This window comes from Chamaea fasciata, unplaced genomic scaffold (genome assembly GCF_029207755.1).
Source record: "Chamaea fasciata isolate MVZ Bird 193981 ecotype frontalis unplaced genomic scaffold, bChaFas1.0.hap1 SCAF_10, whole genome shotgun sequence".
NCBI classification, from domain to species: Eukaryota; Metazoa; Chordata; class Aves; order Passeriformes; family Sylviidae; genus Chamaea; species Chamaea fasciata.
This window is the reverse complement of record NW_027094095.1, coordinates 10,121,182-10,140,484: the sequence shown is the minus strand read 5'-3', so window position 1 is coordinate 10,140,484 and position 19,303 is coordinate 10,121,182. Positions and strand designations below refer to the sequence as shown.

General features: G+C 39.4%; 1 protein-coding gene and 1 long non-coding RNA gene across 3 annotated transcripts in view; one reads left to right on the top strand and one right to left on the bottom strand.

The window, feature by feature from the left end:
- Positions 1-3,523: 3,523 nt before the first annotated feature.
- KCNT2 (potassium sodium-activated channel subfamily T member 2) overlaps positions 3,524-19,303 on the top strand; it is a 131,610-nt gene continuing 115,830 nt past the window's right edge. For both annotated transcript variants that reach the window (XM_066192271.1, XM_066192270.1), the window contains exon 1: positions 3,524-3,618. In XM_066192271.1, the coding sequence (XP_066048368.1) occupies positions 3,524-3,618 (95 nt within the window). The remainder of the gene's footprint in view (positions 3,619-19,303) is intronic.
- LOC136294497 (uncharacterized) overlaps positions 18,359-19,303 on the bottom strand; it is a 53,593-nt gene continuing 52,648 nt past the window's right edge. The window contains exon 4 of the long non-coding RNA XR_010722427.1: positions 18,359-18,377. This is a non-coding gene — a long non-coding RNA (uncharacterized lncRNA). The remainder of the gene's footprint in view (positions 18,378-19,303) is intronic.

Here is a 19,303-nt window from a genome sequence, read left to right as displayed (position 1 = left end):
TTTCTTAAAAAAATTATATTTACTGGCATTCTTTCTTCCCCCAACCTCAGACTATTATTTAGGAGGATAAAAACTGGTTGGGATGATAAGCTTATCAGCAGGGGATGACGAGTCTCTGAGCCATGGCAGACTTTTGAAAAGCAATGGAGGGAACAGGGCAGAACTGTGTCTGGCAGGACTATTTCAGCACCTCAATGCTGAGCAGCAGCAACACATTCAGAGGTTGAAATGGAGCAGTTTATCATGGCCAAGATGCTTCTCTAACTCCCTTCAACAAAGTTTGGCTTTGTTTTGCCTGAATAATTTTAGGTATCAATGCCATCACTAAAGAATGTCCCAGTGAGTATCAATAATTAAACTGATTAATTGGAAAGAGAACCTTGCAAGTGTTTTGAGCAAAATATCAAAACCTAACCCAGTAATCTGATTTACTTTATTACAGTAGATTGCATAATTCAGATTCAGATAGAAGGGCAGAACATCTTGAATTAAGAACAGCATGAATAATCTGTTTCCCTCCACATACACTGCAATAGTTCAAGACATTGCTTTGAGCTGTTTTATCTACATGCCATCAAAAATATGGTAACCTAAAAAGAAAAACCATACACCTTTTTTTTTGTTGTTTCTATACCTGGGTGTGATCAAGGATTTAAATCCAGTCATGAGCAGTAAACTCAGTTACACAGCTCTTGAATGCCCTCTCTTTCTCAGACTTCAGAGCCAACTACTGAGAGCCACCCACCTACACCTACCCACTTTGACAAACAAAAAAAAAATAGATTGATTAAAGTCTATTTTCAGTCCCCAAGTCAGGGTCACAGATGCTTCTGACATTTCTCAGGGCCAGAACCATCCCAAAAGTACAAACCTACTTTTGTTCCTGAGTGTGGCTCACAGCTTTTTTTAACACAAACACCTAACAAGGAACACCTGGCTTGAGCACAGTGACCCAGTATAATGGTTCATAACCAGCACCTGTCTCCAAGCAGATGACTCAGTGTCTTCTCTGCTTGAAGACAAAAGTTTCCCAAGTGTTCTGAGTTACTAATCAAAATATTGGACTTAGCTAACTAAAATCCCCTTTCTGCCCAATTTTATATACTTAGAAGGAACAGGCATCATACTGTCAGACATGTAAAAACACATTTTACACTGCAAAGAGTTTCTATTACTTGGGGGCACAGAATTAAGCATCTGTGTAAATTGCATGACTATAGTCTCAGTAATGAGTTTGTTTTCCATTAGCTCTGCTCAACTGCTCACCAGGTTGCTCATTTTCCAGTCAGCTATTACCTGTCTGAAGTGCATTTCCATGGTAGAAAAAGAGCAAAAGCTTCTCCTGCTACTTAGCTCCTCAAGTATGAAAACACATGTTAAATTAATCAATTCAGGTGGAAAAATTAATGAGGCTGCTAGAAGATAGAGTAGAAACACCATTAATTTCCCAGCCAGTCTAGGATTCATAGACTTCAGAAAAGGACTGTAGTCAGCCTAACCGCTTTACTTTTATAACAAAACATTGTAACATACAGGCTTCACCCTACTTCAAGTTTGGTAGGATGACATACCCAGGCAGAGAAATGAAACAATGTTTTCTTATGAGAGAGAGCCCCTTTAACAGGAGCAGTGCTGAGAGAGAGTAAACATTGCAGCACATAACAAATATTCTAAAGAAACATCCTGCACATTTTTTTTTAATTATACTTTTAGAGAGCTCTGACCTCCGAATACAGCACGGTGAAACTGGCAAGAACATGGATACCGAATAATTCACTATTTTATTTATTTACCATATAAGCCAAAGCAAAGAGCCAGTTACCTTTGAACTCTTGCCACATACGGGTATCTGTTTTGCTTCAACGAACAAGGCTTTCTGAGAAGCACATTGTAAATGCTGAGTGCAGCAAGCTGTGAAAAAGGGTAAGCATCATACTCCAGTGATCCCAGCGTTTTATAGGGTCTGGGACTCTATACTGCAGCTCTCTAAAGAAACAGCAATCACTGAAACTGTGCCTAAGAGCTCTGTGCTAAAGAAGCAAGGAAAGATGCAATGGCTGTAACAACAGCAGAGATAATGTGGGTTCTGAATTGAGCTACCTGTTGGTTACCTGAGGAAATCTTTGCATCACAGCATGGAGTTCGGAGCTGGATTCTCAGCAGGGCACATTGCTACATGATACACTCCAAGCTGCCATACTTGAGCTGCTCCTGCGTATCCAGCTTTTGACTAGCTTACCTTCCACACAGAAATCCAGCTGAATGGAAAATACATGGTTCACTCTTCCATACACCTATTGAATCCATGCAAGCCCCTTATTAAATATATGGTGTTTAAACCACATTTAGGAAATAAATTCTTGTTTATCACTTAGCTCCCGATCCAGCAAAATATAAATCTGACTCTAAAACCTGACCAGTGTTAAGATTAAGCATGACTCAATCCTAGGAAAGAACTGCTACAACTGAATAGTTTAGGTGAAGAGTTGATCAAGGAAAGCAAATCATGAAAGGCTGCAGAAATTGCAGTAATGTCCGTGTTTACTAGAGCTGTTTTTTAGAAGTGTTTAGTAGAACATTACATGATTGTTATGATAGTCTAGATTAAAGTAACCCTTTAAGGGCAAATCTAAAAACATTATTCTCTTAGTGACAGCGCATTCAATCAAATCACCATATTGGCATTTTGTGCCTCATCAGTCAAGCATGGAACTAAAATACTTTCAGAGCGCCTCACTCTTTCAGGCATTACCTGCAAATCTCAACCATGGGAATAGTTCAACTTCTCTGCGGGTTTTTTTTATTATTTTATTTTTTTTCCAGGGCCTGCACCACCTGCTACGTCCAAGAGCAATTACGCCGTTCGCAGTCAAGCGGAGGCAGAAACTGACCGAAGCCTCCTCAGCGCGCTCACAGGCGGCGTCTCGGAGGAGCCGGCACTGCCCAGGTGCGCCAGGTCAACGCGGGCCAGCACACGGGGCCGTGGCAGCCCCCGCCGTGCCCAGATGACCCCACCGTCACTGACACACGGGGCTGTGCGGTCGCTATCCGCGGTGAAACACCCGCTCCTCACGTTTCGGGGCCCGCAGAGAAGCAGCCCTGAGGTAGCCCCGGGAGGAGGGGAGGAGGCAGGGAGCCGCTCGGGGGGCCCCGCAGAGCCCGGCGCGGCGCCGCCGGCCCGGCCCCGGCACAGCCCTTTGTTGTGGGCCGCGGCGGCGCGCTCGCCGCTCGCTGGGAGGGTGGGCGTGGGCGGGGGGCGGTCGCGCCGAGGCCGCCGCCAGCCGGCACCTGCCTCCCCCCGGGGCGGGACTTGGCTCCCGGGGCCGAGAGGCTCCCTCCGAGCCGCCGGGGATCGCGGGGACAGCTCCTCCGCACCTTTGTGCGGGGCCGGCCAGCTCCGCGCCGCTGCCGCCGCGCCGGGCTCTGCCCGCCGCACGCCCGGGCGGCTCCGGCCGCTCCTCGGGCAGCGCGGCGGGGCTTCCCCTCTCTCCTGGCCGGCCCCCTGCCTCCCGCTCCGGGCAGCATGGTGGACCTGGACAGCGAGGTGCCGCCGCTGCCGCCGCGGTACCGCTTTCGGGACTTGCTCTTGGGCGACCAGGGCTGGCAGAGCGACGACAGGTGAGCGCGGGGCGCGGTGTCCCCGGCGGGGTGGCGGGGCCGGGCAGCGCTCCCCGAGGGCACCTCCGCCCGCGGGAGCGCAGCCCCGGGGGAAACTTTGCCGGGAACGGGGTGCGAGGGCCGCCGAAGGGCTGCGGTGCCGCGCCCCGCTCGCAGCGAGCCGGGCCGGCGCCCCGGAGCGAGCGCGGGGCATCCCGAAGCCTCCGGAGCGCTCCCGCCGGCGGCCGAGCCCTGCCCTGCCCTGCCCTGCCCCGCCGCACGGCAGCAGCTGGAGCAGGGCAGGTGAGGGATCGTGGTAGCCTTCACAGAGGGAAACTCCCAAACAAAACGTGCGTTTCCCGTTTGTCCAAAGGCTAATTGCAATATGCTTTCGCTGTCCTGTACCCAGGCTTCTTCACACGCAGTTTCTTTCCATGCTGGGATCCTAGGCGTGGACGCAACTAACATGGTTTTATTCCTTTCTAAATTCTTTCAAGTCTCTCAGTATCTCTAGTCGCACCAGACGGAAAAAGATTTGCTTGTTTCAAGTCAAATGTTGTCCTTAACAATCATAAACAAAGAACCCTTTACATTAGAAGGAGCAAGCAAACCAGGAATGTGTGTTCAGTTTCAAAATGCTGAATGAACAGCGTTCATGAACAGCACCAGCATCATTCCACTCTGCTGGACCATACAAGCTCACGTCTCAATAGACTGTTACATGATCCCATCTTGCAAAATTATGTGTCATATCCACTTTATACTAACACTCTCTTGTAGTCAAATGTCAGAAAAGCAAAATCGGCCACTTATTGGATAGATTTTAATTCAATATATTTGCACTGTCAGAGTATGTCTTTAACTTGGCAGTCAGAAACTTTGATTTTAATGCTGTTCTACATTGTTCAGGTTTTCAGTACTTTCCTAAGGAAATATGTATTCTTATTGATTGATAATCACAAGATCATGCAAATATGTAAATAATTATTACCTTTGTTTAGGAGAATAGGCTCTACATTGAAGCAGTTAAACAAATGGTGTTTATTCAGACTGTTATGAAATGGTTAATGACGTCTTAATATAGTCACAGAAAATGAATACTGTTGGTTGGAAATGACAGCTACATGTAACTACATAATGGAGAGTAAAATAGTATGTTTATCAAAGCATGGTTTTACTGTTCAAAAATTTTAAGTATACTGTAATGTAGCCATTACTTCTGATTCTTTGAGATTTTAGAAAACATAATCTTAGCATCTCACACCTGCATCTTATTTCCTACTGGAACAGGAAAAAAACTCCACAACCTTTCTTATTTTAACAACTTTATTTGTTTGTTTTGGGTTTTAATGGCTAAAATTTACAAAATATGCTTTAAATACCTTTTTGCATTACTCTGCGGCTTAACACTTTTTCCACCTATAGTTTAAACTTCTGTCAAGCACTTCCCTGGTGCCAGTTGTTTGACTTGCACTTCATGAAGTTACCTTCTACAAAAGAAGCATGATTTGGTCTCAAATAGCCGATAGTGAAACTGCACAACCCAGAGCATCCTTTTAGCTATTGTCTATTTCAAAATCAAAGTAAATAAGCCTTAAAACAATCTTAATAGCAGAATTATAGCTCAAAAGTCTTCCGGAGCATGGTTACCATTTGAAAACTGCAGCAAAGAGCTGTTGAAAAATTAACAGTCAATTTTATTATTTCATTAATATTCCAACAAGCATTACAAGAAAGATCTCTGGCACAATTTGAAATTTAAAAATGTAAATGGCTTTCTAGATCTTTATGCACTTTCCTGTGCTGAGGCTGGGCACAGCTGCACAGTGGTAGGAAGGTGTGCAGGGGATTCCCCACAATGCAAGCAAGAGTGTGTTTTGCATGAGGCTGTGATAGCAGCACTCTCTCCTCCAGCTCTGCAAGTTACCATAGCAGTGTTTTTGGATACCAGCTTTCCAGTAACTGAACAAGAGCCATTCTTACAAAGATCTTGAGTATTATCTGTTGTTTGTCTGTCCAGATTCTTACTTTCCTGAACTGGAGGTTATCATGTGTAATACTGAAATACTCATTCCTTCCTGTGTTGCTGGAATGTTGCTGCTATCCATTATAGAAAAAGCATGCATGCTCTGCGTAGAAGAAGTGTCAAATGGAATATTTAGAATATTAGACATCCAGGAAATGTTGAATGAGAAAAGCTGCAGACCTATGGGGAGCCTGAGATCAGCTTCTTATTAGTTTGCAATGATTGGTTTACTAAAATTAGTTTGTTTATAATTTTTGTCTGCTTTATTGTCTTGTCTTTGCAGTCTTCGGTAAATGGTTCTGGGTTGGTTTTCGTGAAGCTCATCCTTTGTATTCTATTCTAAGCAGTGTGCAATATAGATACTGCTGAAGGTGTTGGTTGTATCCCCTTCAGTTGAATGGATGTTAACTATGAATGGAATATCTGAATACTGAAACACAGTTAAAGTAGCCTTAGAGGATGGCTGCATGCAATCAAGATAGTTTATTTTAGTTTTTGGACTTTGGCTGAGATGCTGCAAATATTTTTCTGCCTATTTCCAGTTCACTGCAACTTTTTAATTCCACTTGCTCTCAACTCCGGCAGTGTGATGTATGCTAAGGGTTTTCCATCTGTGTGATCTGTGAATTTCAAGTCTGTTTCCAGCCAAACTCCGTGTCTTGTCTTAGTTCTATTCTCTTTTTGATCTTCCCAGTCTGTTAATCCTTGGGGGATCTCTTTTCTCCTTCCCTTATGCCCTTTCTGGAAAAATGCTGGCTTTATGCTGCCATCCAGGAGGTCCATCTCCTGGTTTTCAGATGCTTGTTGGTTTTATAGAGTGGAGAGGAGATGGAATTACTCCTCTCATCTGCCACAACCCACCCAGGATTCTGTGTTGCCAAATGAGTTTTAATAGCGTAGTTTGCCATTATATGTCATATAGTAGTATTTAATAATAAATGACTGAATTATATGACCTCTCCTCTTTTTGTTGAAAGATATAATTCAGACATAATCATACTTCAGTTTTGAAACTTTAATGGTTATATTTCTTTAGGGTGAGAGTTTGATCTCTGAACATCTTTTAAGTGTTCCTGCTAATGTATAAAATGCACATGCTAAAATGCTTAGATGTTGGTAACAGAACTCTCATTCAGAAATTTTGTTCTTAAATCTCTTCCTGTTTGAGGACAAATTTCTAATTTTTTTTTCCTCGGGATCTTCTATAGAGGAGCCTCACTCAGACTTTTCTCTTTTTTTTTTTTTTGCTATCTAGTTCATGATCCATTCCTTACCTGTATTTCTTCAATACAGGAAGATCCATCTCACTGCTTTTGCATTTCTGTCCCTTCCCCTCAAAAATTCTGCTTTCATAGCTTAGATTCATAGCCAGCCTTGCAGTTGGCTTCAGTAACAGATGGGTTCTGGGCTGTCATCTTCCACAAACCGCCAAATTGGAATGTATATTATTTTTCATGAAAGAAGTTGCTGTGTACAGAGGAATATGCTGAATCTTTGACAAATGATTTTTTGTTCAGTAAGAAAGCTACTTCAAAAAATTTATTGGCATTCTTGAATTTGCTGAGTGGTTTTATTTTTTCCAAAAAAAAGCTATTAAAACCAGTTTTGGTTTTTGCAAAGCTAGATTTTTCAAAGGAACCTGGTTCCCTTTGAAAACTGGAGATGAAGCTTAATGCTTACACTACACTCATTTTATGTGAAGAACATTTGTACAAGGCAGCATGTAAAAGATCAGCCCACCTGGAGCACGTGTGTGTGTCAAATGGGTGAATTCTGTGGCAAATAGGGCAGTGGATCAGGTTTCCTCTGGCTATGGAAATATCCCAAGCACTGGGTTGAGGGTAAAGAGAAGATTGGATCCTTGACTTTTTCATTTGTTCTATAAATATCGCTAATATCCCTTTGTGAATCTTACATTTTTCTTTCATTATTGAAAGTATCGGAAAATGAAACAGACTGTTTTGATTTGCTGGATATTCTGAGATGTTTAATGATCATCATAATGCAATTTACCTTTCAGTTTGGCTGCTGGGAAGTGAGCAGAAAAAAAGGGGGAAGTCGGTGATTAGCACTGATTATTCACCTGTTAATTCAGCCAGATTTCACTAAATTGTGATTGTAATAGTAAACTATGTAATGAAATGTTTCATAACCCTACTGATCATCAGTCCTTATTCTTACCAGCTACGTTGGAAAGCTACATAAAAAATTAGAAAACACCCTACCTGGTGAAGAGGTGACATGTTCAAAGTTGGTAAATAATTTGCTGCAGAAGAGGGGAGAAAAGAGGATGTTTATTTTAGGTTTCCCATGTAAGTTTGGGAAAGCTACAATGAAGAAGTTTTTGTGTACATAAATAGTTACCACTTGTTTCAAAACAACCAAACCACAGCATGGTGGAGGTGTAAAGAGAGAATTATAAGTTAAAAATTAAAAGTATTTGCATTCTGTCCATATCACTGCCTTTTTATTAAGGCCTTTAGTATCTTGCAGAGCAGTTTACCTCACCTTTCTTAAATCATTTATGTCCAGACATTTAATCCTTTATTTAGAAGCTTTTGAAGATGGAAAAATTGCATTTGGTTTAGTGAATTCTACCAAGATAGGAATGTTTCCCACCACTGAAGCATGACTGGTTATTCTGATGAACTGTTCAAATTCTCCTCTGCCTGCTCTGACAAAAATGTCTTGAACTGTGCAGGAATGGTTCAGCAGTTGGAGTGTCCAAGGAAACAATACGAACAGATAACTTGTGGGTAGTCCAACCCCCACTTTCAAAGCATCCGATTTCATAACTTTTCTATATGCTGCTGCAGAGATATTTTTACAATTTCAGTCATGGAAAAAAAATTTACATTTTCCAATTCTGTAGGTTTGTTTTTTTTTTTTCTTTTTTCTATTCTGTACAGATATAACAAGAACATTAACTGGTACTGGAAATTCATTTCAAATCCTGCTTCTGTATTGAGATTAAAATTTGAGTCATTTTGCTACAGTATATACTTTAATTTTAAAACTATAGAGCTAAATTTTACCTTTGTGAAAGAACTGTTCTTACACTGAGTACTTATAGGATTAAATTCAAATCATCCCTCCGTTCTGGTGTGCTTTCTGCATAAATGCACATTACCACCTATCTGGAAAGGAAGGAGATTCACATAATACAGAACACCTCCACACATCACTTGGACAATTGTATCCTGCTGGCTGTCATGTTGACTGGTGACTTTCAAGGAACAGCTCCCCACTGTAAATCTCAGAAGGCACTTTAACAGTCATTTGTCATGGTGTGAATTAGTGAGTAAAGCCCTCCCTTTACCTTTCCTTTTGGAAATCACCTGAGATTGTTAAGCTAAAAGGGGATAAAAAGCCAGCATGTTTCTGAGTCAAGTGATTTAAAATAACTGAGTCTAGATTCAACCTGTATAAAAATTCTATTATAATTTTCTCAAAAGAAAATTCCATTACAGTTTCTTCAATACAATCATCCTGTTTCCTTCAAGAAATACTTTAGTCAATTTGGCCTCATTTTAGAAAACATGTTAACTTACAGGAATCCTTTCATTTAACAGAGGCTACAAATAAAAGGACTTGAGCAGATATTGTCAAATTTATCTTGATTTGCCCTTGTAAGTAAATTTTCAAAACCCATAAAGAGATTTAGAAGCCTAAACTCTAATGTAAAAGCTAGATGTTGATTGAAATGGCTCAAGATCTTAACAGTCTAATTCTCTAAAAGAAGAAGTGTTTTCATATCTTGCAGTGAGACTCTGCATAGCAGTAGTTAAAAAGTTTGAGTTGCCCTAAACCCTGAAAAAACTTGCTGTGTGTACAAGCCAAGCCCTTTCTCACTGCTTAAAAAAAACAAACCACAAAACAAACAAACAAAACCCCAAAACAAAACTGACATTTGTAGATCTGCTGCAGGTATCACAGCAAGAGGGTAACTCTTGTGGCAAGTTTAGGAGCACAGTCCCAGGAAAGTAAATGTTAATCTATTTCTATACTCACTCCCCTAAATTTATTTTGACTGGGTCCCTATTACAGATAAAACACCTGTGTGTAAGGGAGAGGAAGTAATGCTTTGTAGCAGGCAGTGCCATTAGCCTCATTCTAGTTTGTGTTTTACCATATTTCTTGGAACAACAACAAAGGCCAATATGCATAGTTTCTGTGTTTCTATATTCCACTTAAACTAGCACACTGTGTGGAATTGGGAAAGGACATGGAAAGAAAAGAATAATTTCAGTGCTGCTATGGCTGGATCTGTCCAAAGATGTTGGTAGCACATCCTAGCATAAGTTTTATACTGCACAGACCATTTAAATGTCTCATTTTGAAAACTCTCACAGACCCTAGGGAAAACCCTAGTTTTCCTCTTCTGGGACAACATGATGCACAGTTTGTAAATGTGCTTGGTACTTCAGTCATTACTTAATTATAGATTTATTGCTAAAGCTCTTATTTTTCCATCTACAACTTGACACATACTACTTTACATCTGGCAGACTCTATAATGCTCCATAGGGAGTTAAAGCAGTTCTTTCTGCCCTAATTTTATGATTATTATTCTATCACATCCAATGATTAAGAATATTTATTTTATAATAGTAAGCTCTGTGCTGCACTCTGCCTTTCTTTCATAATAACTCTTCTATAACAAATGGTAGCATATTTCATATTGTCTTCCCTTTATACTGTAACAAAGAAATAGATCACTTGAAGCCTCAGAAATGTCTGCACTTCCTTTCATAGAAAGAGTAAAGTTGTAAAATCTGCTAACCATTTCTGCACTATACATTCAATTTCTAGACTTCACAATCAAAGGTCATCTTTATCTGAGTTCTGACACAGTATGCCCAAATGCTTATACTAATCCACTAAACACTTTTAATATGGATTCTTCACCCATTTTCCCCCCCGAGTAATGAACAAGTTAAGTCCTTCCTGGAGACCTCCACTCCATGGTCCCATAATCTGTGTCACTAGAGAGAATGCCATTCAAGAGCTGTAAGTGTTGTGCAGCATAGAGGATTTGGTGCAGAATGCCTTAAAACAGCTGTTAAAGATTTCAGCCTCCCCCGTGCAATCATCTGCTAATTATGTTAGCAGTCAACTTCCTGGTGGGAAGTAGCAATAAAACAGAAACAGTCATTAGGAGACAAAACCCAGTGTTTATCCTCACAGATAAAAACAGTGATATTGTTATTTACTCAGAAGTATCTTGAGGGACAAATCCTGCCTCCGTTTAGGGAGATACCTGGTAGGAAGTGCCATATTTTTGTGGTGGAAAGCAAGTTGCCAAGTCTGTCATCTCTGTGCCTGCCTTGACAAATACAAGGCTATGGAAGATGTGGAAGGAAGGCATTAGGTTAAGATCAGTGCAAGTTACCTACTGAGGTAGCAAAAAAGAGAAGGCTGCCTGTTGCAGCAGCCCTCTTATTAGAGGGTAAAAATGAGCTGAGGCACAGACTTCTTGTTAGACACAGCATAAAAAGGGTCCTGGTTTATTCCTCTTTATGACTTAGTCATCTTAACTCCAACTATTCACTGACTCTGGCTGCAGCGAGCTCCTCCTGTAGGTTTCCCTTGCAGCCTCTGACTGCAGGTATCAGTGTGCAGACTGTGACTGCAGGCTCCTGCAACAGGCTCTGACTGCAGACCCACACTGACCTGACAACAGTGATTCTCTTTCCCCAGGATCTTGCATCATGATTCTTTCCTTCGTGCTCTTCGAGGTTCCTCCTCCATGATAATCCTCCCCTTACCAGCTCACCCCCTTTTACTCACTCATCCTTATTGGATACAGCTGTTACTCATCAGGGGTGAGGCTGTATTTGTTAATTAACCCAGCTGTTACTTATCAGGGGTGAGGTCACCTGGATTCTCTTCTCCTACACTGCCTACCCCTGTGCCTGGGTGTGACAAGTCTCCTGCCAGATTTAGCCATTACTAACTGCATCTCCAACAGCCACCAGCCCAAGGGTCATGTGCCTGGCAGGGACAATGACACAGTTTGAGCAACAGTCCTCACTGTGGGTTAGCTCTGCCAGGAAAGTCTGGCCTTCCCTCCTAGATTCTGTACCCTGAGCCACACCCCTTTGGCATTTTGTAAAGAAAAGGGTTTTGCCCTATAAGTCTGCTCTAAAGAGTTAAAGATAATGGCATTTGCTGTATTTGTAGCTTAAAGTTACAGAGCTCCTTCAAAGCATAGTGATTGTTAAAATATGTAATAAGGAGTAAGCATTATAAAATAGCCTTGCTCATTTATTGTTCCAAATAACCAAAAATGTTCTAGAGATATGTTTTTCTCACTTTGTCTTCTCTTGCCCTTGTGGCTCAAGAAGACTTCAGTACAGACAAAACCAGAGTTATCAAACCTACTCTGAACCAAATGCCAGTGGGAAAAAACTCAACAAGTTCCACTGCTAATGGAAAACTGTGATTATGTTTGTCGCTTATGAATAACACCTGTTGATACACAACATTCCCTGACCACGGAACGGGATTTAGTTTCTCATCTTCACACAAAATTCAAAAGAAGCTGAGGGCACTGGTCACTTATCACTGTTGCCCTGTAGTTCTCACCATGGAGCAGAGACAGCTCTAACAGAAGGACTAAAGGCTAAGCTCTATATTTAGCTGAATGTACCCTTTTGAGAAGTGAGCAAGCTATGTTTTCGCAGTGTACAACGATCTAGAATTTGATCATTGTTCAGAGGTGTTTCAGTTCAACAAGTATCTTTTGAAAAGCCATTTTTGTAGATAATGTCCAGTCTTTAATTACTGTTTTGCTCTCTCAGTAGTAATTCAAAGAACATAATACAAACACAAAAAGTGGAGCAAACTACTCTGTAATGTGCAGATGTTGATTAGTCAACCTGGTTTTATAAAGACTATCAAAATCTAGGTAGATTTTTCACCCACCTAAAATTACCGTAAAAGAGAATCTAGTCTCACAAGAGCTGTTGCAGATACTGTGTCTCATTGACACTGGGGACTGCATCCAAACAGTGACCCACATGATAATTTATTTTTGTACTGGCATTGACCGCAGATTGCATGAAAATTACAATTTAGCTAAAATGGTTCAAACAACATTCAAAATGCACTGGATTAATTTTAAAGTCTTGATTAGCATTTCCTTCATTTTCTTCTACTTTTTGGCAGTTCACAGATCACAGTTTGAGTTCAGAAAAGAACAACAAAGTGAGTTAAATTCATGCTGACATTATGAATCCATTTAAGACAATTAATTGTGGCAGTCACTGTGACCAGCTCAACTGGTGATTCAGAATGTTGGGATTTCAGTGTGTTGTTGGCAGAGCATTTCATGTAGGAAGAGCAAGGCTGGCTTCTGGGAATGTTTCAGATTATGGAGGAAGTACCTCTGAGCGTGTAGGAGAGAGGAGAATTTGAGGAGCCTCTAAAAGGCAGTCTGCTGGGATATAGCATGGGCTAGTATGAGACTTGTGGAAGACCTCAGGTTTTGCTCCTAATTTCAGATAGGAGCAAGCTGTTAGAAGATCACCGTTATCAAGAATAAGAGGTGAATGTCCTCTTCTAGGGCAGATGAGTGGGGACATAGAGTTGTGTAGCACCCTGCTGCTACTTGACTTCAGGCTAAGCTGAACTGAGCGTTTAGAAATTCCTTTCCTTTCTAAGATGGCAGAGCCACTTTACAGTGACAAAAGTGGCCAGATGGAGAGAGCTGGGAATACTGGGAATATTACTGTGCTCTCTTGTATCATCCTAGGCATTGGAGAATTGGCTATCAGACCTCCTGGCATCCATACAGCTGGCTCTGTCCATGAACACAGACCTCTCCTCACTGTATTCATATGTCCCACCTAAATCTGATCAGCACTAAGGTCTATGTCAGATTTGAAAACAAGATGACAGAACAACACCTGTCCTGACCCACCTCACCAATACAGTTAGCTAAAGAGATTTTAAATAACTTGACTGTCAAAAAAGCCATCAAAATCTAAAATTCATGCATTCATTTTGGAAGTTATATTTAAGGGTGGAAAAAACAGTGTTTACATTGACTAGGCCAGTATTCTGAAGGCACTTGCTAAATGATTTTCTAAACACACTCAAGGCACATTTTGCAAGTTTGATGTCATTACTTTGAAAAATTAAATACTGGGCAAACTATTCTGCCAGCCATAAAACTGATGAGCAGTATTTTACTTCAGAGAGTACTAAGTGTTATTTAATATGAATAAAGATGACAGAATTAAACTTCTAAAATATTGTGAAACTTGATATTTTAAATTTTTCTTAAAGTAATGAAGAGGTAATTAAAACCATGCCTTATGATTAATCAGGAAGTGTAATAGCTCACTCTGAGTAAGGAGACTGAGATTTATATGAAGTCAGTAATTATATGTACCCTGTTAGCTGTGGAGAGAACAGTATCAGACAGGTGACATTTTAGAGATAATAATGACTTTTAAAGCACTTGTTCAATTATGCGTTCAGAGTTCTTGAATCATTGCCACTCCTTAATGAGACATTTATAATTTATATGAAAATTTTGTAATTTTTTTCTATGTAAAACAATAATCATATCTGTGCATCAGGCTGCATTTGAAAGGAAGGAATCAATTCTAATCCTGTTAGATATATTGCACTGAATACATATGTTAAGCTGCAACTATTACATCAGAAATTCTACATATTTTATCCTTCATCTGCATGTCATCATTGGAGTCAAAGCAGCTTTAAATACTAGAGAATGAAGACAGATACGTGTCAAGGTGCAATTCTTTTGGAAAGAGTCATCAGCAGGAAATGTCATCAGCACTCTTCTCCTGATGATTTGGTCGAGGAAATGGAGTCTCCACAACTGTTCCTCTGTGGGAAGGAGCAGGAGAGACAACTCCTGTCAAGTGCTGGGCTTTTGGTTTATATCTTTTCCTGAGTCTTTGCCTGAATACTCCTTTTTGTATTTACTTGTTAGACACTCACTTTTTGTGTAGCTGGTAAACGCATGCTTTTGGGAGACTTAAATATACACAGCTCCCATCATTGCAGGAAAATTGCTATACTCTGATATTCAGTCCTGTATTACTTCTCAGGGTTGTTGGCATTCTAATGGTGTATTTTAGGGCGTTGTCTAAGTGTTTCCAGATTGCATATGTGGACTGTCTCAATATGTAACTTTAAAAAGACACTCCTTTTTATAAAGTTACCCTGCTCCTGGGCATGTGTAAAAAGCATATGTGGTATATATTTTTTTTCTTTTTCGCTTTTTAACACTTCAGCTATAAATGGAGTCTCAGAAAAGTTCTTTCTAGGCTTGTTAAGGTGTCTGTGGGAAGTTCCTGACAAATTTTATTTGACATCTTATGACTTTTTCCCTTCCAGAGCAGACATGGTTCCCATAATTTCCTGCCCTGTAATAAACAAATATTGTTAATCTAAGTAAACCTGTGGACAAGTGAGGAATCAAGCAGAGGACTGAAAAAAAAAAAGACTTAAGCTTTTAATCTAACTTCAACTTTTTTTTTCCTTCAACTTTTTTTGCCTTTGATGTCATTGTCTTGCTTCCTACCTAATTCTTCCCAACTAGAAGGAAAAATGTAGCTTGGGGAAGAAATAAACACACAAGAAAAATTGAAGTGATCTGATGTCACGTTATGCCATGCTCCTGTGTGTTTTGTGTCAGTACATAATATTGGAATATGATCCAAAAGATAATGGAGTAATACTTCTAGTTACTAAAAACTCTAAAAATGGTAAATTATAGTTTTGTTACCTCTAAGAGTGCTATTATTAATACTGCTGGCTATGACTAGAATCAAGAAAGAACTATAAAAATTAAGCTTCATTGTGTATTGTTTTGGATGTTTTTCCTTACAGATAAATAAAAAACCCAAATAACAGCTCTGTTCCTTATTTGCCATGCTCTCCTCTTCTCCAAGTCACTCCACCTCCAGCAGATTTATAGTTGAAACTATACTGTGGGAGCCAAACACCAGTGTTTTATCTGTGAGATTGCCATGCCCACCTAAAGTGCATTTGCACAAATTCACCATCACTAGTATACATTATTGTTTTGGCCAGAGTTGTATTCCCTACGTGTCATTTAAATACTGTACACCTACTAAATCTACATGAAGAAAGTTAGCCAGGAAGCGTCCTGACACTTAGGGAGGATTGGGACACATATAAACTTCTTTCTAAGTACTTTGCAAATTTTCATCTTTTCATGTTGAGTACCACCTTCTTGTAAAGAGGAGTTCATTTCATGGGTCTCAGTCTTAGTAGAAGGTTTTTTTCCCATTGAAGTACCAGGCAGTACAGTATCATGACTTCTAATCAACTTCATTTATTGCATCTTGATCCAGTATAACTTACTAAGGCAGCAAATATAACTGGAAAGATTTTCCAATATATGGAAAACTCAAAGCTAGCTTCACTTGTCCCTATAACTAGAATAAATATAGGCATAATAGATGAAATAGAAACACAATCAAAACAAAAGTCCAGTGAATTCTGTGCTGAATTTTTCACTATCAAATGTGAAATAATAGTTTATTACTCTAAGTCTGAGTTTGATAAATGAGTCATGATAAATGCATGACTACATTTTCAGCCCCTCTGAAGTTGGGATGTATGTATAACTAGTAATTATTGGAAACCATCCTGTGCTACCCTATATTGAGGTTCATGGAGCATTCTGCCAGTGTATCCCTCTTATTTTATAAATTTTAAATGGCAATGCATACTGTCAGTTCATAAATAGAATATTTCAGGTGACAGCTTAGCAACCAGTGTTTGACAGTCTAAAAATATTCTAGGAGATTGAGAGGTTCACAGATAAGACATGTATCAGTCAAAATGTTGAAAAGAAAATGCTAATTTGTTGTTATTCAGTATTTTAAGGATGGAGATGCTTTGGGTGCTTCTGTAAATACAACTTCTCTACAAGTCCAATGTTAAACAACAAGCGGACATAAAAATGATAACTGCATGTTGTAGCACTTGGTTTTCTTGTAAACCTTTGCACCAGGTCCCATTTCAAGTATTACTTCAAGAGAATGTAAACTGGCTAATTTGGAGGATCAGGAGTCTGGAAACTAATTATATTAAGAACCAAAGCATGACCAGTATTTCTTTTAATTGAATTTATTTTAATTTGAAATGTACCCCAGGCTGAAGTTTACAGTGCCAAATAAGAAACCGAAATATTCTTTCTTTTGTGTGAAAAGCTTTACTTTAATATTGTAATTTATCATCAGAGATAAACTGAAAGTAGGTGGCATTTAGGTAGCCAAGAGGAAGTTCTGCTCTCGTTTACCTTACAAGGAAGTCTCTCATAAATCACTACATAGCTCTCTAACCATAGACAGAAGATCTACATTTTACTCTGAAGTCCAGCTGAGATTTTGATAAGGTGTTACAAAGATAAGCATAAAAAATAAAATTACATGTCAAGTTGATCTTCAGAATAAAAAAAATATAGTCATGTGTGTTAAAACTTAATTCAGTAGCTTCATTGAAAATTTGGTGATTTTTAAAGGCATGATAGAGAGAAGCCAGAGTGGTATAGAAAATTTCTCATTGGTATTTGATCATCTCACCCATTATATGGCAGCATAAATGGGATTGCTGGATAAATGCTGAAATACTGGCATAAATAGACTCCATAAATACAGTAGGAATGCTATTTAACAGCATATTTGAATATATCTGAGATACACTTTTTCATTTCCAGTGGAGAAATAGTTCCATACAGTCAACTGGAATAAAATTATTCTATTGATAAATTATACTAATTTCCTTTTCAACTGTGCAGAATCAAAAAATAAAAAAAAGATTCTGAGGAAAACAAAACCAAAACTCCAGGTAGACTAATTTATTTAATCTCTGAGTCTAGACTGAATTGGCTACAGCTTTCTCATCAAATTCCCCCAAGTCAGCCATTATTGCACGGCTTCATTAGTGATAAGAATCTGAAGCATTTTGAAGACAAGGCATTTTACACTCCGTCATTTTAACTGAGATTGTTTCATTCCCATTCTAGTGATTATGATGTACATTTCACAGCACTCTGAGGTATGAGAGCATGATTTTATAACTTTTATCTATTTGTAGTTTTTGTGGAAACCTTTTAGAGCTGAAGAGTAGAGTGCTGAAATGAGCAAGTGACCACAGACAATGCGAGAAGCCCTGGCTACGGCAGGGATTTGAATCAAAGGCATGCAGGAAAAGGGCATGCTTGCTCTTAGTACCTATGATAAAATGAGTGGATTAGATGTGTAAAATGTAGGTAGCAACATAACCATTGTTTTCCTGCTCTTACAGTGAAGCTGGTAAACTAGAAGTCCTAAGCTTTGCATTGCCTTTCAGGTAATTGTTCAGACTTCCAGCTGTAACAATGCAATTGCAGACCCTTCCTTCAGTCACAGAGGTACCAGGAGGGAAAGATGGATAGAGCTGTTAGAAAGGGGAGAAAAAATATTAAAGGCCTTGGAACTGTTTGATCTTCCAAGTCGCACAGTCCTGGAAATTGTTTGGTGTTCTTTTCTTTTTCCTTGTTAAAAATATATACCCTCCACTTGCATTACAAGATAAAATCCTAGGAAAGGGTGCGTGCAGTAGAATACCAGGAAACCTGAGCTTGAAAAGTTACTGAAGTAGGCTAATCCTTATAACAAAGGGATGAAGATTGAAAAGTGAGCACAAATCAAAGTTCTTACCTCTGCTCCTGCTTTACGAGGTATGAAGATCAATTCTTAGCCTGTGGTGAGACAAACAGCAAAAATCTCATTTAATGGAGCAGGATATATGTCTGCTTAGGGGGGAAATGTATATGGGTCTTTTTAGCATCTCTATGACCAGATGCACAGAGGTCAGTCTGGTTAATAAATATTGATGAACACATTTTTACCTAAACAATTAATATCCACACCATAGAAAGAGAGTAAAGTATATGGATTTATAATTCCTTTGAGTTTAATTAAGTAGATGTTTACAATTTGAAAAAGATTTATTAAATGCTATTGGTTTAGTGTTCTTATTGTCTTGTTTCAAGGCAAATAAAGATCAATTTTGCTTTGCTTTATTTCTGCTGTATAGCTGCAACCTGCCTCTGCTTTACTCTGTCCATAAGAAGTTACCTGTTTTATTCTGTTAGAAGGCTCTCTGTTCTATCTGTACATTCCTTTATGAAACAGGGGTTTGTGTTGTATTTTTTTTTTCGAGTTGTTACCTTCTTATTCAGTAGGTTCTTTTCCTCTGTGACTTTTAAGCTGATTTATTATATTAAAAATACAAAAAAATGGCATGTTTCTACAGTATTTTTACTGAGGTTAGGCACTCACTTTATATCGTAACATGTTTATTTTACTTTTTTGTGTTGTTTCCTTCTTTTCCTTTGTATGAGCATGTGATTTTTTACCTTCAGTATCAATCTCTAGAGAACCTTTTGAAATGCCTTATAAAAATTTTAGTACATGATGTTCACTTTAGACTTCCCCCTTATCTATCTCTTCCAATTATCTCATAATGGAGCAGAGTGCTACAGCTCATAGTCTATTTATATCTGTCATTTGCTTCATTCTTAGTTTGTTCCCAGGCTAATCCAACTTGGAGATCTTGGCATGGGTGCCATTTATTTCTTTTTCATCTCTTGTTGACATGCTAACTAGTACTTATATTTTTGTC